Genomic DNA, 23,820 nt, shown 5'->3' with positions numbered 1-23,820 from the left:
AAAACACACGCAAACACACAGAAACACACACATTTCTCTCTCTCTCTCACACACACACACACACACCAACACAAACACACACACACACACACACACACACACACACACACACACACACTAACACTCAAACACACACACACACACACACACACACACACACACTAACACTCAAACACACACACACACGCGCGCAACTTCCACCTGTACAAAGAGAGTTTTACAGATAGGACAACTGTGTGTGTGCATGTGTGTGTGTGTGTGTGTGTGTGTGTGTGTGTGTGTGTGTGTGTGTGTGTGTGTAGGGGAGGCCATGGGGAAGGGAGAGGGAGTAGTGCTGCGGCGGTCACTCTTGGGGGACCAAAGCGGCATATTAGGGGAGGCACACGTCACCCACGCTCGCCTCCCGAGCTGATGGTACACCCGATATGCAAAGTGGCACCCTACTATTAACATGTCCCGTAAAGTGTGTGGAGTGTTCTACCCGTAAATGTGCAGACCGCGGCTACACCTACTTATCCATGCAGACAGTCGAAAGATCCTGGCTATCACTCGGAGCTGCCCTTCCATGCTCATCCTCACCTCGCCAAGCTCAGGAGCACCTTACCAGTAACTCGTGGTTCACACTCACGCACAGGGGCCGACGGGCTCACATCCATCCGCCTCGTGTAGAGAGCATCACTTTATCCCTCTCTTTCCACAGACTAATGGACACAGAACACTTATCATACATCATTCATCGTCTTAGCTTTCAACTTTGACAGACGAAGGGGTGCACACATTTTCTCTGACCTAATCAGCACTGCCATGCCCTTAAACAATCCATTCACACAGACAGGCAGACAGATGAGAAAAAAACAACTTACCATCAGTCAACGGTGCATAGAGACAGACGTCAGACGAACAGCTACTCATACCCAGTAGTAAAAAAAAAAAAAAAAAAAAAAATCCTTTCGTTATCCCTCGGGTTTTTCATCGTTTTCCTCTCCTTGTCTGTGTAGTTCTTCATTCTTTAATAACTTTTACATCAGTCACTGTTGCTATCATACTGTACTTCTTTACTCAGGACATGAGATGATATGCTAATGTTCAGATTATCAACTTAAAAATCATATAGTTTTAATCATAAATGTTCTGGAACACTCGGCACCGAAATCCACTCACTCAGATTGGAGGCGGATCGCCGACTGCTGCACCAAGGGGTCGAGCTTCACCTGTAAGGTTTGTACCGTATCGAGTCGTGTGAAGTGAACCACATTCTGACAAAGTCCGCACGATGAGTCACAGCTCGAGCACATCGATGCCTCGAATCACCTCCTCGGGATCGTCCTGCTCTGTATTGTAAATGTTTTCAGTGGCTGCTTCCTCTGTCAGGTACTTTTTTATATATTTAGTCATGTTCTTGTTTTGTTTTGCGCGCACAATGTAAGATACGTTACATGACTGGAGAAAATATGAATTAGCCAAGTACAAATAAAAAATTATGCCATTGGATCAGCACAATACTTTACCAGAAAAAACTTGGTAGATTTAAGTAACTTATGTATCTGCCTGCTCCACCACTATTTCGGACGTGGCGGCTGAGGCGTCATAATCATAGGTATGAAAGAAAAAAATATTGCAAATTATTGCTTTATTTAGTGAAACAACATAAAAATTAGAGAAACACTCAATTTCATCGTACGATACAACAATGTTACTTGATACATACAATACAAGGCATAGATACCAGATGCAGTGTCGGGGAGGTTGGTCGGGTGGTGGAAGGTGGGCGTACAATGGGTGTGAACAGGCTTACGCTGCCGGACATCCCCAAACTCACTCGGTAAAACAAGTTACTATCAACTATTTATGGCAATTTCTAAGTGTTTCGAGTGTGAGTTGTCGAACAATATTTCTGTTTCGACCTCACTGAAGGGTGGCGTGGCGGCGGCCAGTGGCCGTGGCCGACGATGGGCGGTGAGGCGACCCGCCCTGACACCCGACACCTGCCCCACACTCACTACTACACATACGAATATCAGAGGTATACTATCCAAGCATGTCGTCGTTGGCACTAGGAAATAAATCATGCCAGGTGTCCAAGCTGTTACTTACAACTAGGATAATGACTACTGAACCTAAGTCTAACACTGGATTAATGCCCTTAATGATAACTTTCGTATTTACAAAACTTACAAATTCCTAGAAAGTATGCTAGGTATACTCTAGAGTAGCCCCGTCGAACCTACTATGGCGTGGCATGGCAGGTCTACGGTCTGAGAGTTGTGGATATTAAAAAAAGACAATTTTGTGCTCTTGGCGACCCGGCCTCCCTCCCGCCGGTAAGTGGTACCTCGAACAGCCGTGATGACTGGCGTGATATGTGAGGCAGCACGTGAGGGGTTGCGACGTGGGAGTCTGGGAAGGTGGAGGCAGCACACCGGCGCTGCGCGCTGCGGGTGCTTTGCTTCATAGACTGATATCCACCACTGGAGAGGTACCCAAAAGAAGTCTGGAAATCTAACCACGACCTTCCCACTGTCCCCCCATAAGGGTCTGTTACTGAAGTACACAAGGAGCGTCGTTTAGCCACTGACACCATTACATCTAGAACACCGACACAGTCCTGGCTCTCCACATGCCTACACCCGCGAACAACTTAATAATTATACAATAAATACAATTTAAATAGTATAAAAAAGTTGTGTTTGTATTGGTAAAAACTGAGGCGGTGAGGGAGGTATGCCGGGTGGCGAGGGGCAGGGCGGCACCGCGGGGGAGGCCACCGCGCGGCCCTCAAGCTGCACGTCACCCCGACGCCGCCCTCTTTGGCTCGTGTTTCTACTTGACAAACCATTTTTTTTTCGTGGACGAATGTTAAGAGATGTTCCTGGAGCCGTGGACGATGGAAGTCATTGGAGCAAGAGGGTGGGCTTCCCTGTCTCACCCTTGTCACCCTGCATCCTCGTCGAAGGGCTCCGGCGTTGGTCGTGAGGGCGGGTGGTGGTGGTGGTGATGGTGTCAGCATCCCTACCAATCACCCGGTAACTCAATGCAGTTTCTTGGCACCCATAAAATCACTCGTGATGCTCATACTCTTAACTTATGGATACAAGTATGATAAATTTCTCCTACATTCCTACAGTGTAATGTATATACATAGTTAAGTATCAAATGCCGGAGAAGTGTAGGATGACTTGTGACAGCGAGTCACTTGCTACTGAGGACTGGCGAGGCCCAACACCTGGGTGGGCAGTCTTCAGCCGCCGCGAGGGATACTTTGCTTATTTGCCGGCGCGTCGACCAGGCTTGCAAACCTTCTGTTCTATTTAAACAACATAGAACTTTCTTTGCAATTTCGGATCAGACTCTTCTCGGTGTAATACTGACATCAGCGTTTGCACTTCAGGACACTAACACACTACACGGGGTAATCATCGTCAATAACTTATGCTCAACAGCTTCAGTAACCAGAACTTGGGATAGGCTTCTAACGGGAACTACACTGAAACTGGCTGAAACACGCATAAATGCTTTCCCTATGCCAAACTTCTGATGGCGCCTTATCGTCACGCTCACAATTACCCCTGCACAGAAGGAATACCCAGTTTTGAATAACTCATCTTGCCCTACCGAGGAACCATTTATCGCCAAGTGACGTTGGCGGCGGTGGCGGCAGTGATGGCTGGATGATTGGCAAGGGCAGGAGAGGCTAGCAGGCGGTCCACAGCTTCTCGCTCCTCATTCTGCTTCTGCGCTTGCTTTATTTCTTCGCTTTGAATCTCCGCAGCGATCGCCTCCATCTCCTTCCTGATGGTGTCTGCAGGAGGAGATGACAAGGCCGTGAGTTTGAAAAGAGTGACAGTTTGATGGGTTTTGTTTACAAATCGTCAAAGAGACACAGTTAAGAAAGTTGGTCAAGGAATCAACAACTGTTGGATAAACCACGAAGTTTGAAACATTAACAATGTTTTTTGTCGCAGTGGAAGGATGGGAAAGATGTACTAAAAGGCACTTAATGTTGGTTTTGTGGCCTAAATACACTTTTTCCCTCTCCAGCGCCACCAGCCCTAAACATGGATGTAAACCTGACGTGTGTGACGGTGATGACTATTAAGTCATGTTGAATGGAGACGCACGGAAAACTGAAGGCAAGACCCCCTCCCTCCCAGGCCCAGGCATGCCTTGAGGTGCCATGAGGCAAACTTGGTGAAGGTTGTCTCCTGTCCTCAGCTTTTCAAACAGCTGACTATCAAACATGAACTGAGTGTCCAGGTGACGCTCACCGTTAATATCACCGAGGGCATCAGGGGAGTTGGAGCGGATGTGGTCCTCGTAGCGGCTCCTTCGCTTCACCTCTACGTCTAGCCGCTCCTGAAGGCGTCGCCGTAGTTTCTTCAATTTGGCACACCGCTTCTGCATCAGTATCCGGTTCTTTTGCTCCTCCTGCAGCTGCTTTTCCAAGGTCTCTCGCAGCTCGCGTTCCCGCAACACCTCCATCTTCAGTTCGGCTGGAACATAAAACACACACGCACACACAAATAAGAGTGTGATGTAACGACATATTAAACCTACTTCAATATAAGAAATAGATAATTTTCAACACTTTCGGTAGACGGCGCTCACCTTTTTCGCATTGCGTCTGCCTCTCGTGGTGCCGAGCGTTCTCCTCGGCCACCCGCAGGAGGCCAAGAATGTTCCTGAGTAGCACCTCCGTGGAGGAGAGCGGGGCGTTACCTCCCAGGCCGACCAAGGCTCCCGGGGGCGCAGGCGTTGAATTTAGTTGCGTCTGACCCAAGTTACCAGAGCTTCTCGTCCATGAGTCAACGACATCCATGGAAGAAGCTGAAGAAAACCAAATACTTATTTTATCATACCTTAAAAAATAGGACTTTTGCACACCTCTATTCCCTGTTCTCACATCAGTGGCAAGACGAAGTGCTGCCTTACCTTCCTCCTTTTCCTCATCCTCGTCCATGTCTGAGAAGTGGTCGTCGTCGCCCTGCGCGTGGCGTCGCTCATCATCGTGCTGGTCGCGGCCGGAGTCGTGGCTGACCAGGTCATGTTCTCGTTCTTCCTCACGTTCCTCATGTGTCCCTTCAAAAGCGGCACCCTTGGAGAGGTTCAGGACTGGGGAGGTGGGCGGGTGGTGGTCCTCGTGGGTGGAGGTGGGCAGCATGGGATGGTGGCCGGCCATACTGGTGGGGGTGATGCCCCGCCGCTGGTCGAGGGCCATCTGTCTCTCGCGCTCCACCCGTTCCTCGTGCATCCTGTGGCGACAACAGCACCACCGTTAGCGGGGAGGATAATGTTTGCTCTGTGCCACAGACAAACTTTTGCAATTAATAATGCGAAAACTTGAGTTCAGTGAAACTTTCCTCGGGTTAGCCATTTGAGGCTTTTGGTATATGCAAGTTTTAGATAATGTGCATGACATTACATTCATACAGTCCCACGGCAAACACTGTGATCACTCATTAGAATCAACAATGAGGTCAGCGAGGCAGGAAGCCGCAGACGGGAAGGGCAAAGCAAAGTCGTCACGGCGAAACGCAAAAGTATGATTTGTACAGTACTGTTCCTTCAACGCATGGCTTTAAGGAATACACCGGACACTGTGGTATTAAAAGCTTCCGTAGATACTTCAGAGTCTATTGAAATTAACATATCAAATAATTATAATAGATAATAATAACAAAGAAAATATTATTATTAACAACAATACTAATACCAATAATAATAATAATAATAATAATAATAATAATAATAATAATAATAATAATAATTAATAATAAAAATAATAATAAGCATAACGAAAACACAATGATGGTAAACATAAATATAATAATAACAATATCAACAATAACAATAACAATAATATTATAATAATTATCATTTTATCATTCTTATCACGGCTATTGTTATTATTTTTTAATCATTATCATTGCTATTATTATTATTATTATTATTATTATTATTATTATTATTATTATTATTATTATTATTATTATTATTATTTTTATTATTATTATTATTATTATTATTATTATTACTATTATAAATGTTATTACTGCCATTTTCCTTATTATCATGGTGTTGATTATTATTATTATTATCATCGTTATTATCATTGTTATTCCTATTATTATTATTATTATTATTATCATTATTATTATTATTATTATTATTATCATTATTATCATTATTATCATTATTATTATTATTATTATTATTATTATTATTATTATCATTATTATTATTATTATTATTATTATTATTATTATTATTATTATTATATTATTATTATCATTATTATTATCATTATTATTTTTACCATCGTTTCTAGTTGAAGCACGAGTCAGTGATTTGCCTGCGTGAAAACAGCGTGTGTGTAAAAATCGTAAAAAAGGAATGTTTGAACCTACTTAGCCAGTGTTTCAGGGGTGATGTGGGGGTGCTTGAGGGGGGAGGCCTCGCTGGGGGAGATGGGGTGCGGTCCGACGTGATGTCCTCCGGGCAGACCACCGGGTAGGCCGCCGGGCAGGCCACCAGACAGGCCACCGGGCAGCAGCGGGGGATAGCCCAGGCCGGCCATGTGGTGCGCCATGTACTGCAAGGGGTTGAAGGGTGGCGGGGCGTGGTGGTACCCATTGGCCAGCAGCGGAGATTTGTCTTGGCGGAGGTCACCTGGGGGAGAGAAACAGCGGCTCTTTATTACCAATTAATGCCACCTGCAAAGGAAACGTGTAACCTTTCCTTTTGTTATGATTCGAGTATGTGAGTAAAATCAACGTCTTGGTGAGGTGTAAAACCGTTTGCAGCAGTAGCACGGAAAGTTGCTGACACCAACTACACCATTGTCAAATAAGGCCTCCTCTGTCTTGCGTCGTTAATATTGACTCATATCAGCATGTCACTAATACTTTAATTAAAAAAAAAATAGTGATATTAATAATTTGGGGCAACTAGAAAAAAAATATGTATTTACGTTGCAATAAAAAAACGAAACAATTAATATCACTGTCAACAAAAGTATATATATACACTTGTATATATATACAATGGAGACAACCCTGGAGCGAGGCGGTGAGAGGCGAATACCGGGTCAGGCAGCCAGGCAGTGTGTTGGCGGTGGCGCTCGGAGGTAGGGAAGAGGCAGTCAATGCCCCGCTCCTGTGCACCAGCCAGAAGGAACATTCCCTTCCCTCACTCGCATGTCGCTCAACTATTCAGAATAGCTGTGTTCTCCAGGGTTTTGTCTTCGTCCCTCCCCCAGGAGTGATGTCGCCCTCGGGAATGATATGAGCAAAGGGCGTGCCGGGGTGACGCCTCAGACACGTCCAAGCACCCTCAAGGACGTAAGCCATTGGTAACGCTGATCTCCAGCGCCAGATTGCGCTCGATAAAAACAACCAACACTGCCGAAGCATGTTGCTGTCACACCTCAGGACCTGCCGCCCCCAGCTGCCAACACACCAGTTTCCTGAGTCATTCATGCCACGCCCCGCCGGTCCCCCTGCCACGCTGAAGGGATGCACGGCTGCATTCCTTACTACTTTGTTTCTAAAATTATTATAATCCCCCCGAGAACCCAAGAAAAAATTATCAGACTTTATACGAAGAAAAATTGTGTGCTAGCAACAGCACGTGAGTCAAGGCGGCCATGTTGAGACTTCAAGGTCAAAGGAAGAATCAAATCAGCGACTATATTTCGCGTCCGAAGCAGACAACTCTTGAAAATATTCTTGAGCAACCTCAGAGTCCGCCCTTTGCGGCAGACCCTACATTTCTAGGAACAAGGAGACACCAGCTGAGGAACACAGAGGAAGACGTAGTAAGAAGGGACGCAGGAGGCAGGGCATGAGGACGGCGCCGAAGGGAGGCAGGGCGGCAGTTCGTACGGGGTGAGTAATGGTTATAATGCAGCACCGCCCGACAGACGTTCCCCGACCCACAGTGGTGTACTGAACCTTGCTCCTTCCTTCTCCTCCTCCTTATCCTCCTCCTCCTTGTTCTCCTCCTTCTCCTCTTCCTCATGCTCCTCCCCATCCCCCTCTTGCTCCTCCTCCTCCTCCTTCGGCTCCTACTTTACCGCCTCCTTTCCTCCTTCTTCGGCTCTTACTTTTTCTCCTCCTCCTTCGGCTCCTACTTTACCTCTACCCCTTTCTTCTCCTCCTCCTCCATCCCCCCGGTCATGAGCCTTTTTTTTTTTTCTATTACTTTCCCATCATTCATGTAATGCAGTTCGTAAATTCTTTTAGCCTTTCAAAAGGAATTCGACTGACCACTTTTGCTGGTCATTCACATTCCCCTAAGCTGTATTTTTCTTCCTCCTTCTCCCCACTGATCACTGTCATTCCCTTTGTCCTCCTCCTCCTCTTCTTCCTCCCCATCCTACTTCCTGTTTTTTTTTTTTGTCCCGCCTTAATCAAAGAAAAAAAAAATCGTGAAAAGTATTTATTTTACAATGCAAGAAAAACCCTTTACATGTAGGAAATTCTTACTTGCAGCTTTCTCTCTTTTCATGGCAATTTCGATTGCCACCACACGTTTATGTAGACGAAATATATTTTGAAATCTTTTTGTTCATGTTCATTTTTGTTCATGGAAATGTATTTTCTCCCTTTTATCATTAAACTCATCACTGCCGTCATCACCACCACAGCCACCATCATCAACACCATTACGCTTGCTAACACACCCGTCACTCTACAACTAAGTCTCATTTCGTTTTCCATTTATCAATTACGCTGATGTCTGCTAAAAGCTGTACACTGTCGGTAAATGTAGGATAAAGGAGAGAGAGAGAGAGAGAGAGAGAGAGAGAGAGAGAGAGAGAGAGAGAGAGAGAGAGAGAGAGCACTCGCCCTCTAACTCCGTGTGATATCACCTTAATGTATATCCCCCACACACAGGTTAATCGGAAAAGAAGTAACTAATAACCAAGCTAATAGAAGAATAAAAAAAATATAAGAAGCTGCAATATTATGTACAAAAGATATAAATCATCGCATTTATATAAGAGTGAATTTGTTTTCATATGAGATTGTGTCGGTAGGAGTGCTGCTGCTCTCTCTCTCTCTCTCTCTCTCTCTCTCTCTCTCTCTCTCTCTCTCTCTCTCTCTCTCTCTCTCGCTCGCTCGCTTTCAATTCATTCCTATATTTTGTCCTCGCCACTCCCTAGTCTCCTTCCTTACTGGCTGTGTTTTTCTCCTTTTTAAATAGCCTTCTCCCGTATGTCTGCCCGTGTCCATGGTTCGCAGGAGTCAACCTTCCCCTGAGTGTGTTGGCTGCGCCCTTTCCCTACCCTTGGAGTGAGCCATTAGGGCGAGGTGTAGCAATTACGGCCAAGTGATTATCTCTAAACGCTTTTTCGTGATCCAGATGACTGCGGTGGCATCGGAGGGTTAAGGGGCGTCCTCCGTCACCATCGGCCATACGGGATACCAATTCATTCTCGTCCCCACTCCCATCCCTCCTCCTTTATATGTTACCATCGCTTTCTTCTCCATGCACGATACTTAGGTTGGTATTATAAGACACTTTCGCTTCTCACAGTCGGGTTCTAATGAGTGTTTCTTTAGTTTCACGGTACAGGGGAAGGGTCAAACTATCACCAGGGTCATAAAACTACTCCTGGAAATGCATACAACTCCTACGAAAGCCTTGTCAAATATGTGTTCTTGGGCGACGGAATGTCTTATGATACGATCCTAATTCACTCCTATCTCGTTTTCTTTATTCCTTCCTCTCTTGTTCTTTTCAATACTGACTCTTATCCCAACCTATTCATTCTCTTCCTCACTCCCATCCTTGATCTTTTATTTGCTCCCATCACATTTTTATCCATTCAAGATGCCTATTCACTCCCATCTCGTATTCTTTATTCCTTCCTTTTTTGTCCCTTTCCAAACAGGCAATCTCCTGACTCTCATCTTAGCTCCTTCCTGTCAAATCCTTCTCCATACAGTAAACATACTTTCTCCCATCTTTTCTTGTTCCTTCCTTTCTCTCCTGTCATTCTCAGTACAAGATACTTCATCATCGTCATAATCATGTTTGGCTATTACTGGTACACGGCAGGACAAAGGTCTTTCCCAACGTCCTCCACCTGTCTGATGTTGTTGTAGCTACTCCATTCTGGTTTGGCAAATGCTCTTTTTTTATCTCCATTTTCACTCCTCTTTTCTTATTCTCTCGTCGTCTCCTTTCAGAACACCCACTCACCCCCAGTCCTACTTCTTCCTTTATTTTCTACTTTGTCCACGTGGATCTTCTTAATTATATTTCATGCTCATTCTCTCTTTATTTGCGTCATCATGTGGAAATTCTAGTCACATTCTATTCCATTTTGTTTCTTTCCCTCATTAGTGTTTACATTCTCTCCAAGACTTCAAAGCAGCCCCCTTTTCTGTTTTGTTTGGACTGTCTGTCTGTCTGTCTGTCTGTTTGTCTGTTTGTCTGCCTGTCCATCTTTCTATCTGTCTGTTCCTTATTTATTCAAAGTCCATATCCTCTTTTTTTTTCCATATTTAATATTTACATTTCCTTTTCACAATCCACTTAGTTCCATTCTAGCTTCCATTCTAGCTAAGTCAAAACTACTATATTTTACTTTTTTACTTCCTTGTTCCTTCTTCTTCCACCCTATGCCTTACCCCTTGGCTCTTCTCTTCGCTTACTCCTTTCACCGCCACTATACATTTCTTTAGTCTGAATGTAATGGTGTTGACGGTACTAAATATGGGAGCTGCAATATTAAGGCAGAGAAAGCAAGAAAGGCAGAAGAGGAGAAGGAAGGGGAAGAGGAAGAGGAAGAAAAGAGACAAGAACGGGGTTAACAACAGAAGCGGGAGAGAAGTGATGATTTGAATGATGAGAGAGAGAGAGAGAGAGAGAGAGAGAGAGAGAGAGAGAGAGAGAGAGAGAGAGAGAGAGAGAGAGAGAGAGAGAGAGAGAGAGAGAGAGAGAGAGAGAGAGAGAGAGAGAGAGAGAGAGAGAGAGAGAGAGAGAGAGAGAGAGAGAGAGAGAGAGAGAGAGAGAGCGAGAGAGAGAGAGAAGAATTACCACTTATATTTCGAGAAACTAAAATAATCTCATAAGCAAGTATGGAAGGAGCGGAGAGGACAATTTGAGGTGGTGGAAGCAGCTCTTTTTATAATGAGGAAAAAGAGAAAAAGGTTAGGAGGAGGAGAAGGAGGAGAAGGAGGAGATGCAGGAGGAGGAGGAAGAGGAGGAGGAGGAGGAGGAGGAAGAGGACAGTGGATGGCGAAACCCTTTTATGAGAGGTGTGGAGGGTGGAGGTGATGATGAGGGTCGTAGTTCATCTCCCTCCTCCCGCCCTCTATTCTATCTCCTCCGTCTTCTCGTTCTCTCCTTTCCTCCCTTCCTCCCTCTCTTCCCTGCCCGTCTGATAAATGAACCATTTAGATGATTAAACAAATATTTAGAGATCGGTATTTCCAGTCCACACTGATTAATCGTGCTCTCCGTTTTTTTTTTTCTCTCTCTCTTAATTATCTTTCCTTCTCTCCCTTCACATGCTTCCTACAATTTCTCTCTCATTCCTCTCTCAGCCTTCACTATTAAGCGTCTATATTAACAGTCTTGAGTGCACTGCCTCATTCTTTCACTTCGCCGTTTAACTTTTACTTGGTGTCTTTGTGTGTGTGTGTGTGTGTGTGTGTGTCTGTGTGTGTGTGTGTGTGTGTCTGTGTGTGTGTGTGTGTGTGTGTGTGTGTGTGTGTGTGTGTGTGTGTGTGTGTGTGTGTGTGTGTGTGTGTGTGTGTGTGAGTGTGTGTGTGTGTGTGTGCATCAGTACTACTATATACTTCGCTACAACACAGGTATTACAACACATTTCATCCTTCGAGTGGCAGGCACCGCGTCGTTCGGCAGTGTTTAAACAAACGGCCAGATAAGCGGAGCACAGAGGACACACAGATGAGCGAAGTAGAGAGCAGAGATAAAACATCTGAATGGCCTGACCTGATTAAGCAGTTCAAGCATAAAGCGAGTGATTTACAGCACAAATCTGCAAAAACATCTCGTGATGAATGGCAGAGATAGACGGCAATAAATTATTCTATAAACACTGGACAAACACTAAAGCTAAAAATACTCTGTAGCTCAGTATACGAGAATGATAACGAGAAAAGCCAAGGAACCGTGATGGAGTGAGGCAAGAATTATATGACGAAGGGAGACTCAGTGTTTACTCCTTGCTACCTCAATTAAACAGCGGATTTTCAGTATTGTATGTTTTGTTATATAATTATACTACAATGAGATATTTATAGGAAAATTTCAGATAATTTGAAAATTGGAAAAAGTTAATATTTTGTATTATGGAGCGACCAACGTTGACCAACGTTGAAAATATACCAGATTCACATCATGCGAGCCTAAATATATCGGATTAAGTGTTCTTTTATAGAAATAAATTATCACAGTTATAGATATGACTTTATCAAATTACAGAGAGCCAACTATAATCGTCCAAATAGTTCAGGAGAAATATCGAAAGCTCGACTTTTTTTCTGTTTTTGAGATATACGCCACGTGAAGGTGTCAAGAATCACCACCTACCTCACTGTCGCCAGGTTTTCTCTATTTAGAATCCTCCATGAGGAAGGAGAAAGGAGAAAAGGAGGAGCATGAGTCTTGAAGGGTCCTACAATGAGGGGAAGTGGGGAGGGAAGAAGAAAGGAAGGATGGAAGGGTCATGAGGGCTCCTATGGCTAGGAAAAAGGAAGGAGGGAAGAAGAAAGAAGGGGTGACACTTGCTAAAGAAAGAAAAGAGGGAGGTGGGAGGCAGGACGTTACGTGGGACTTGTGAGATTAATTTCCCGTCTTTTTGCCAGGTGGTTGCCTCTCGTGTCATCCACAACATTCAAAGTTTGATGCTAATGAGCCACCACAGGAAATTGGGAAGGAATAGGAGTTGAAGCACGGAGCAAAGATGACGAATATGAATTTGGCCTCTAGATCACTAGCACTGTGCACGAGTCATAAAACTGAAGCAACTTATAACAGCCAAATAAATAACGAAACGAAACAACCGCCAAAAGAAACATCAGCACTGAATAAAGAAAAAGACCTAACGCAAGGCGCTAGAATTAGAAACGGATCTTAAGCCCAAAACGTCCCGCAAGACAAGAATCCACCAATCTTCATACATCATAAATTATCCCACTTCCCGGTTTATTACACTGCCTGACGCACCTCCAGCCCCCCCCCCCCCTCCCCCCCACACCACTCCCGGCCGCTACTCCCCACCAACTCCTCCCCGCCGGGCCATTATCAGCTCCCCGCCGTGCCCCCGACTGTGCGGGCGGCCGGTCAAGAACAAATAGTGCGGCGCCCCTGGCATTGTGAAAAATGACAAGGGCGCGACCAGACAAGCTCCATTTCTCCATAATCACTGGTAATTACAGTCGTTATTTTTTACGTTGTGGGCAGCGTCAAGGCGGAGTGGTTAGCGGGTGTTGCGTCGGCGAGCTGTTTGTGTTGAAGTAACGACGACCCTTTTTGTGTGCTGTAGTTAGTTACTACTGCCGCTGCACGACGTCGAGGAGGAGGGGGAGGAAGAGATAAGGGGGTTGAGAAGAGGAGGAGGAGGAGGAGGAGGAGGAGGAGGAGAAGGAGGAGGAGGAGGAGGAGGGAAGGAGAAGGAGGAGGAGGAGGGAGGAGGAGGAGCTACTAGAGACACCTCACTTATTAGAGAGAACTAATCAAGTCCCTTCTCGTGTACCCTCACACCTTTTTGGAAGATAAAGTGTGGCTGGTGTGAGTACTCGAGACCAACAGTGAAAAGGAATTATGTAATAAGGGAAGGAGTTTATACGATAAGGTAGAGGAAAGAGTCTCCTTGACAGTTGAAAATGCAAAAGGTTAAGGATTCATCCTTTTCCAGTCCCCCAATAGATACAGTCTGGAAAAGGGTATGAAAATGATTGACGAGGTATTTCCAATGCTTAGTCAGTCAATGAAAAGAATTGACTGAAATGTTAGTATGTTGATGTTCATTCAGAACTTTTGCAACTGTTAATGCATTAACAAATGTGCAAGAAAATATTTAAATGAATGATCTTCAATGAATTTTAACAGTCACGTGTTTGCGTTAAATTTGATTCTAGTAAACGTAAAAAAAGAGGAACGGTGATTAGAGCAAACTACAACGTAGAATCTTCACCTGCCTCTAAGTTTTTACAGAAATCCAAGAATCCCACGTGTAGGAAGACGCTGCGGCGCCTCACGTGTTCACTTGAGAGGATAATAATGCCAATCACGATACAGGTGAGGACGAGACTACTATTTGCACAGGTGCGTCGCAATTACCTTTGATGGAGCCTCAGCATCACACCATTTAGATCAATCAGCCACATCGCTCATCGCTTTATTACAGTCCGCAAACCTCCAACATTATTTTTACACTCCCAGGTAATCGTAATGCTTTATTTATATTCCCATTAATCAGCGAGTAGCTTTTTTGTACCACTCACTCACTCACTCCATCCACGCCTCGCTTCTTTGATATAAAGCCAAACCTCACGAGAGAGAGAGAGAGAGAGAGAGAGAGAGAGAGAGAGAGAGAGAGAGAGAGAGAGAGAGAGAGAGAGAGAGAGAGAGAGAGAGAGAGAGAGAGAGAGAGAGAGAGAGAGAGAGAGAGAGAGAGAGAGAGAGAGAGAGAGAGAGAGAGAGAGAGAGAGAGAGAGAGAGAGAGAGAGAGAGAGAGAGAGAGAGAGAGAGAGAGAGAGAGAGAGAGAGAGAGAGAGAGAGAGAGAGAGAGAGAGAGAGAGAGAGAGAGAGAGAGAGAGAGAGAGAGAGAGAGAGAGAGAGAGAGAGAGAGAGAGAGAGAGAGAGAGAGAGAGAATGTGTGACTCCGACTGACTTGCATATGCATTACTGTGTTTAATCAAAATATTATGCCTTGAAACCTATACTAAATACTCATATAAAGAGAAAGGGGCTGAAGAGGACAGAAACTTGCTAGAAGGGGCAAGTAAAAAGGGGGGACAAGTCAGAACAAAGGGAGGACGAAATCGCACGAAAAGACGCCGCAGGTAATAATGCCCCAAGGAACATACATCAACTCTCGTACTCCGGGAAATGCTTCACTAAATCACAAGGAGCGCCTGCAGCACCTCTCCGGCGTGTAGGCCTTCGGGAGGGTGGGAGCGGTGAGGAGCGGTGGCCGCGGAGAGGAAAGGGCTGTCAGGTATCGCACGTCGCCCCCCGCCAGGCCTCTATTGTTCCCGCTGTTCATCCGGCCATTAGTACACCGAGAACAAACCATCGTCTGGGAATTAGGTAAGTTTCCCTCGACGAGTCCTTAATTTCAGGTTTTCCTTTCATCTCCTCCATGTGTTGCGAGATTCCCCTGAGAAGCAGCCACCTTCCCTTTGATTGAATTACCGAAAAATGGGCCATGATGAATGTTTATATTTCCTTCAGACGAACTAAAGCCATAAATAAGCCATTAGTGTGTTTGGCTGAGTAACATGTTTGGTTCAGCGAGTGAAGACATTGTATTTGGAGGCTATTGCTGGGGGGGAGGGTGTGGAAAAAAGGGTGGTGGTGGTGATGGTGGTGGGTCGTTGTGACACGCGGCTCACTCTGTCACTCAGCATGGGGGAGATGGAAGAGGAAGAGAAGCAAAGGAAGGGAAAGGGGAGGGGAGGTGGGGTCGCTTTAGGGGAGGAGAGGCCTGCGTAAGGAAGAAGGGAGTGAGTGAGCGCAGGTCCACAGAAAGAAGGATGATGGTGTAGAACAAAAGACATTGATGGCATTTTTCCCTTTTGTTTACGGTCATTCAAGTTACGGTGGAAGATTGCTTTGAAGAGAGAGTTGATTACTTCCGATGAAAAAATAATGATAATTAAAGTTCGGACAAATTATCTGACTTCCTTTTGTCCTTTTGCTTTGATCGCCAAGAGGCTGACATGAGCACATTGTAAAAAGGTAAAGAAAGAAAAGGGAAATCCACAAACGCCATTCACAGGCATTCATGTTTTCTTTGTAATGCTGAGCGTGTGGGTGTGGCCGAGCGTCCGTCTGTGTGTGGTAAACGTACCGATACATAACTATACACTTGGGCCTTCACAGTGCGATAAAAAAAAATCTCTACTGGTCGTTAAATGCATCTTAACTCGAAACAAGGGATCTTTTTCTGAACGGCTTTTTCAAAATCTTACCCATCCGTATATATTTGAGCAAAACCCACTCGTTAAAAAAAGATATTTATCAAGAAAAAGCAATATAGCAATGTACTAAATACATACTATTACGTCAGAGTTATGACTGTTAAACGAATGATAAACTTAAATAGACGTTACCATGTAGTTCCAAGGAGTTACTTTTCCTAACCTTTCAATTGGTTTTATTGATAAAAATGTAGGCAAAGAAGCGGACAGTCAGACATGGGAAAATATTGTAAATTTTTGTTACAAATAAAGATTAATACATGACTGATGACATAAAAACGAAGTTATCCAAGAAAATATACACATAAACAAACAAGAGGCGAGGCTGATGATTTTTTTTGCGAGTTTTCATATACACAATAACACTGACTGACTTCTCCCACGATTGTATGTAAGTGCGTGTGCGTGTATGTATATGTATGTATGTAAGTAGGTAAGTAGGTAGGTAGGTATGCATGTAGGTATGTGCGCGCGTGCACGTGTGTGTGTGTGTGTGTGTGTGTGTGTGTGTGTGTGTGTGTGTGTGTGTGTGTGTGTGTGTTCGTGTGTGCGTGCACGCGCGTGTCTGTGTGGTGCCGCGGCCTGGCCTCGCCGCCGCACCTCATGAAATATAACGCTGAATAAATGCATGAGGCGCCCTTCGGGAGGTCATATATTACTCGGCCGGGCTGCGTCTCGCGGCTGCCTCGTCCTCCTCAGGATTCCAGGGCGCTTCTTCACCTAAATTCGGACTAATCAATCTGGAAGGTGCGCCGGCCGCGGTTTAATTGGGTTTTTCTTCACTTGTGTTCGCCTTATCTGATAGATTTTTTATCATGATTGGTAGAATTTTTCTTTATTTTTCTGCTGCTGTTGCTTCATCTTGTGGCATTTCGATTACGCATGATGAATGATTAAGCAGTATAATATTATTATCAATGACGACCAACACTATTTTCATTATTTATGTGTTTTTTATTGCAATTATTACAATTATCTTCTTCTTCTACTAGTCGTATCAACCATAAGCTCTGTTAGCTTAAAAATATGTTTAGTAAGGTTTGTAATATTAAAGAAAGATTGTTGTCGGCCACAGTCATTGGCGGGGTGGGGCCAATGAATTGCTTTGTGAAAGGATATGAGAGAATATACCGCTCACAACGCAACTCTAATAGATGGAGGCCCGTAGTAGTAGTAGTAGTAGTAGTAGTAGTAGTAGTAGTAGTAATAGTAGTAGTAGTAGTAGTAGTAGTAGTAGTAGTAGTAGTAGTAGTAGTACTACTACTACTACTACTACTACTACTACTACTACTACTACTACTACTGTTACTACAATATTTTTTAACAATAATTTAAAACTTGCTAACTAGGAAACTACCTTAAAGTTTACCATCAAATTTCGATGAAAGGCAAGTTGAATGTGGAGGGAGAGGAGGAGGAGGAGGAGGAGGAGGAGGAGGAGGAGGAGGAGGAGGAATAGGAGGAGATAGAGAAGGCGGAGAAGGGTTTCAGTAGTACGTATTAAAGTGCTCCCATCAGGAGACAAAATGGTATACATGTATATTGTTTCTCTTCTGCAGATTCACCGGTCTGTGCACAGGGAACATTAAAGAAACAGGACGAAGAAGGAATACTAATGAATAAAATTGATAAGATTTCCTGGTGGGGGTGATTGAGACGGAAGCACGTGTTGACAGTGGAAGATTTCCTTCCAGACCTTTCCTTCCCTGCACACTACAAGTATTATCTTCCCCACCATGACCTCATCCACCATCATCACCATCTCCAGCACCACGAACTACACCGCCACCACCGCCACGACCACCACCACCACGACCACCACCACCACTCAGCACGTCCCACTCCTCTTCGTAACAAATCACCGAAGGCTAACATATTCGTGGTAATATTTCCCAGCCAGAGTCTTAATGTGAGGCTCTCCAGCACTCCCCCCTCCCCCTGCCCACACCCCGACCCGCCCTTACTAGTCTATGCTCAGCAGGACGATTGGATTCTTTTAGAACATTATTCACCGGAAACATTATATATATATATATATATATATATATATATATATATATATATATATATATATATATATATATATATATATATATATATATATATATATATATATATATATATATATATATATATATATATATATATATATATATATATATATATATATATATATATATATATATATATATATATATATATATATATATATATATTAGGATGTGTCGAGCACGGAATCTGTATTTACAGTGTTATTACTATTCAGTTTTTCAGAACAATAAGTTAGCGTTTTCAACATTTTTAATAAACTTTTGGGATTAATGTGGTTGATTGGGTACAGCATAACCAAAGTACAAAGAAAGCATGATGATGCTATAGACTAGAATTTGATTAATTACAGCGAGCTATTGTTATATATTTTTCTTTTAAGATCCTATGAAGAGCAATACGGATCATAACAGCCGTGGCGGTCAACCTGGCGGTGCCTTCTGCCGGTGGTGCCCGGAAGGCGGGGCCGAGGAAAACCCTCTCTGAGGACGGCATATGTTTGGTCGGAGATCGATAGTGATTAATCCGGAACCTCTCACAGCTCATAACGTTAAATAATGGCTCAATAATGAACTAACGAGCGCTCAATAACGCGTAGGGAGGCAGCGGGTGCAGGGCACTCGAGTCGTCAGCGGACCCCCGATACTTCAATGTGACGAGGCATCAGCAACCACCAGCAGCACTGCCTGCATCGGGGAGGCGCCAGACTCCTGTTTGAGACCACGGGAACGTTGTGGGTTTCTAAATTAGAGAGCTCAAATAGAGGAACTGGAAACATTCCTGAGTTACTGGACACAGACACATTAAAAGCCATTCCTGTTTCTATATGTTGCACGAGAACAGAATGGAATTCAGATATGAGGGCGAGAGGCGATGAACGCGAGACTCACTTTCACTGGTTGAGAATGGAACACTTTTTTTTGTTTCTAGGTGGAAGGAATAAGGATCAGTCTACTGTTAAGGGAGGCGGCAGACTTCTAAGTTTACGGGTAAAGCGCATTAACTCGACGGTCATTGTACCGGTTGTATGCTGGTAAGTTACGAAAAACTCTATCAAAAAGTATCTAATGATAATGTACTAACCCTTTTTTAGGAAATCTGTAGCAAACTACTGCGAAAACAATCTCGTTGATGTTATTAGAGTAACAAAATCAGATTTCCATGTGTTAACGGTAAAACCGTCATGGCAGTTGACTTTTATTGTAAAGAGCTATGTACTTTTTGTTGATGATGATGAATGAAAATGTCCGCTCGGGACAAAGTGATACATTTGTCTAAATACATGATGTTCGATAAAAAGTAGAAAAAACACACAAAGATAAGCGACCACCACCAAACGATGAGTGGGACCGTGTGTGTAAGGAGATATTTCCACAAGCCTGAACACACACTCTTGTCTGATGACTTTTACACTCGTGCATGAAGAGTTTTATTCACGGCCTCCTTAATTAAGTGGTCGTGCAAGGAAGGCTGTCAAGTTTGTCCTTATTAATGCAAGAAACTAAACGCTCTTTTGACTTCTGAATATTCCCAATATTATCATTAAAAATATACATTCTCTCGTTGATGCACAACCAAAACTCACGGCGAAACCTTTGTTAATTAAATTCGATCAGAAAACGTTAATAATTGCTCATGGTAGTCTTCCTCGTCGCCACACAGCTTCGTTTGTCTAATATTAGGAATTCAAGTAAGCAATGCATATACAGGCATTGTCAAATAAAAGAAAGAAACCTCTAAATCAATAGGTGATCTAAATTAAAACTTTTAATAAGTAACAAAGTCTTAACATGAGTGTATATTGTGCAACCAGCTTGTGACTAATACACATGCAGACAAACTTTCATTTAAGTGTGAAACCAAAATATACGGAAAGAGAAAAACAAAACAGTACTCACCAGGTAGATGGCCATTGTGGAATCCCGAGTTCTCCATGTGGCGCTTCTTGAGGTCGAAGAGGGCGTCTTGCGAGGAGGGCGACATGGTCATGAAGTCTGAGGCTCGCTTAGGGGGTCGGCCGGGCCTGGAGCTGGACGTGAGCACAAAACAGTACACGATAAACGCACCATCAGGGTTAGTAGGAAGGAACCCATGCGGAGGAGCAAACCAAAAAGCAGCGCAGCGTAAAGTAAAAAAGTAGAATAATGTAAAGGAGTACGAAACAAAAATGAGAAAGGAAACAAACGATGGTGAAAGATGAAGAAAATTAAGAGCAGACAGTTATACAGAGAAACAAAGACGTGAAAATAAGAAAAATAAGAAAAAAATGAAAATAACGTTAAGCGTGAAGTAAAGGGTAAATCGATATGATGAAAGATGTTAAGAAATTAAAAGACTATTAATAGAAAAGAAATGTAGGGCAATGAAATCAATAATATAATGTAAAAAGAAAAAGAAAAGGAGTTAATAATTAGAAAAAAATGAGTGAAGGTCAGTAAGGGAAAGGAAGGAGAGTGCTGTGAAGAAATTAAGACAATAATATGACGAGAGATAACCAAGAGGCTGAGGAAGGGCGGAAAAGGACGCGGTGAATGCAGCACTCGGACAAAGGCGAAGAGAAGGGGAAACAATGTAAAAATTTTGAGTGTTAAGAATTTGTGGAGGAAGTGATAGCGGGAGGAGATGAGGCGATTGTTGAATAAAGACCGATGTAAAGGTTTTGGAGTGCAGGGAGGTGTTGAAATAATGAAGGAAAGATCAAATTATTCGAGAGCAATATATACTTTATATTGATGGGAATGTAAAAAGTAAATCGAAAAAGTATGAAAACAAAGTCAGAAGTTACGAAAGTCTACTCGTACAAAATGGATTAGTAAATTTTAGTTCATACGTCCTACAGCTACACTTTGCAGGTGACAAGGTAAGTGTGCAGGTGAGGCTATGTGAGAAACGATGACCCAGTCTAATTCAATTTCAGATTGTTTAATACCTACGCTAAATCACTTTAATATTACATAATGACGGCAGCCTCATCTGTCACACGTTACCTCGCCACCACGCCGTGCGGTGAGAGGAATGGTAAGAGAAAAGAAGTTGTATAAACAGAAAACAAAGAAAGAAATAAGCGTATACTTTGACAGCATGCATATAGTTCAAATACTGAAACACCTTAAGAAATAACACTTATCACTAAGAATGAAACACTTTCACATATATGCGGCACGCTCATCTAAAAGCAGCAGCGTGATAAAGAGTCTAGACACTTCTGAGGCTTGCTGTGAGTGCGACGGCGCTACATCGACGATACCGCGGACAACGACCTGTAATTACCCGATGAATAACTTAACAAGCACGCATAGGTAAGAAACGGGTAAAGGAGACGTAAAGGCTATCTGTCTACCTGCTTATCGATCTATTCCCTATTTATCTTTTAATAATTAATTTATTTATTTGTCTCATACATACACGCACGAACAGATCAAAACAAAACCTTCAGGAACAGTGCCTAAGCGAGTCCTCGGCTCCTGGATGGGTTTTCATCTACATAGATGCGATTCATCCGTAATCACTTCGTGGATAGGAGGACGTCTGGGGTGTACAAACTGTAATATGTTGGGGTTATTGCTCCAGCGGGCCACCTACCACTTGCCACGCCCCTCCACATGCAAACCCTTGCCCTGCCTCCTGCCCCTCCCGCATCATGCTTCTTCTCCATTTCCCCGTCCTTAGCCCCGCACCTGTCTCCCACCCTTCCCCCACCACCTTACTCCCTCTCATTTATCCACCCACCTTCCTTGGTCTTCATGCAGTGTTTTCTGATCTGCTCCTTTTTAATTTCTCCTTGCTTGAAATCCATCCGCCCCTGATACCAGCTGTGTTCTGCCTGACCTCTAACTCTCCATCTTCATCTTCCATTGCCTGCGCCGAACCCTCCCCGCCCTTCTGCCTCTGTCATGCCTGCTACTTGCCTGGTGATTTCTCTCCCTAATCTCTCCCCTGTCACAACCTGCACATATGTTTCTCCTCCCTTCTCAAACGCTTGATAATCATCATCTTCTCATGAAATATGTTCTTTTATTTTAATTCTCCCCTCTCTTTTTTATGATTCCTTCCTTCCTCATCTCCCGCTTTATCGATTGTATTTTTGCTTGTAAGTTTCTGCCGACTATATTTATAGCCTTGGAGATCGTTCAATGACACCATAATTTTAGAACAACCCATTCAGTAGATATAAAGAAAATTCTTTTCCTCCTTCTCTCCCTCCTTTCCCCTGCTTCCTCTAAGCAGAGGATCAAGATGCAACCAAGGGAAATGGAAAACAATCGATCCACAATCTTCAGCCTTTGCAACACTTTTTTCTTGTTCTCTTGTTGGTAGTTTACGAATGTTAAAGGTGTTGGCTTTCTTAGTATTCTTTTTTTAGAACTTGCTTATCATTTCTGGATAAGTCTGGATAAATCTCTCTCTCTCTCTCTCTCTCTCTCTCTCTCTCTCTCTCTCTCTCTCTCTCTCTCTCTCTTTTGCTCTCTTTCTCTTATTTTAAGTTACCTTCTCATAGTTCAAAATAAAATACTGTATCCAACTTCACACCAAAAAGACTTGAAAAACCTTTACTATAGTAATTTCCATTTCTAAACGTTTGTTCTAGCCCATTCTCACCTTTTCTATTCTTCTTCCATCCATCATTGTCTCATCCAGCCTTTCCATATCCCTATTGATGCCTCCCAGTACTTCATCATATTTAATCTTTTCCCCACCTTTTTCTGACTCATCCATTGACTGTAACGACGAAAAGCTAACAGACTCGTGTGAACGGGAATGCATGCAAGGTTGATTCCTTTTTTTTTTTTTCATTTTACGTTTCTGCCTATGGCGCCGGTAGGCTATCTTGGCGGGGCCTGATGGTTGGGCCCAGCCCGTTATGGCGCAGGCAAGAATTTATAGTGACGCAATCTTGCTTAGCTCATGCTGCTCCCCGGAGCTGATCTTTGATCCTCTGTTTTAGAGAGATAATCTAGTGTCCGGGTTGATAGGGGCCCTTCAGGACAGCATGTGGGTAGTCTTAGGCCACTCGGCGGTGAATGAAAAATCCCAGATGTTGGGACTGGCGGGACGCCAACCCGTGTCCTTCTGGACGCGGCACCGGCACGCTAACCATTCAGCCACCGCCTCCCCAATGCTTCGTTTCCCACTTGTGTCTTTATCTAAATATCTTAAGTAGCAATTTTTCCTTCGTCATTTCAATCTTTTCATTATCAATCGCTGTTTTACTCTCCGCTTTTGTAACTTTTTCTTGCTTTTTTTCACCCTTATCTCACCTGTCCTCTACTCTTCCTCCCCTATTAGCCTTTTCTTGTTTTTCTTTACTCCCACGTCCCATGTTTTCACCGGAGCAAATACCCCGCCAGCCCCCACAGCGCTAATTCTTCGTCAACAGTAGCAAAACAATGGCGGCTCACATGTCCCTGATAAGCAAACTGACGGCATCTCCCCAACCACCTTCCGCAACATTACCTGTCCAACGATCTTTGACCCACAGTAAGTAAGTCGTCCCACACAGAGAGGCTGATATTTGATGGTACGGGTGCCCATAGTTAAAGGCAACAAAAGTATGAAGGAGAAGTAAGGAGAGGAGGCAAAGGAAAAG

At 43.7% G+C, this 23,820-nt stretch overlaps 1 protein-coding gene across 2 annotated transcripts in view; it reads right to left on the bottom strand.

The window, feature by feature from the left end:
* Positions 1 to 1,606: 1,606 nt before the first annotated feature.
* LOC127008850 (dachshund homolog 1-like) overlaps positions 1,607 to 23,820 on the bottom strand; it is a 75,268-nt gene continuing 53,054 nt past the window's right edge. The window contains exons 2-7 of one of the 2 annotated variants that reach the window (XM_050881224.1): positions 20,132 to 20,262; positions 6,405 to 6,666; positions 4,930 to 5,249; positions 4,606 to 4,824; positions 4,266 to 4,490; positions 1,607 to 3,799 (exon numbers count right to left, since the gene is read on the bottom strand). In XM_050881224.1, the coding sequence (XP_050737181.1) occupies positions 3,624 to 3,799; positions 4,266 to 4,490; positions 4,606 to 4,824; positions 4,930 to 5,249; positions 6,405 to 6,666; positions 20,132 to 20,262 (1,333 nt within the window). In that variant the 3' untranslated portion in view covers positions 1,607 to 3,623. The remainder of the gene's footprint in view (positions 3,800 to 4,265; positions 4,491 to 4,605; positions 4,825 to 4,929; positions 5,250 to 6,404; positions 6,667 to 20,131; positions 20,263 to 23,820) is intronic. The other variant, XM_050881225.1, reaches the window with a different exon arrangement.

Source organism: Eriocheir sinensis, chromosome 39 (assembly GCF_024679095.1).
Source record: "Eriocheir sinensis breed Jianghai 21 chromosome 39, ASM2467909v1, whole genome shotgun sequence".
NCBI lineage: Eukaryota > Metazoa > Arthropoda > Malacostraca > Decapoda > Varunidae > Eriocheir > Eriocheir sinensis.
The sequence above is the reverse complement of the archived record's forward strand: the minus strand, read 5'-3'. Positions and strand labels throughout refer to the sequence as shown.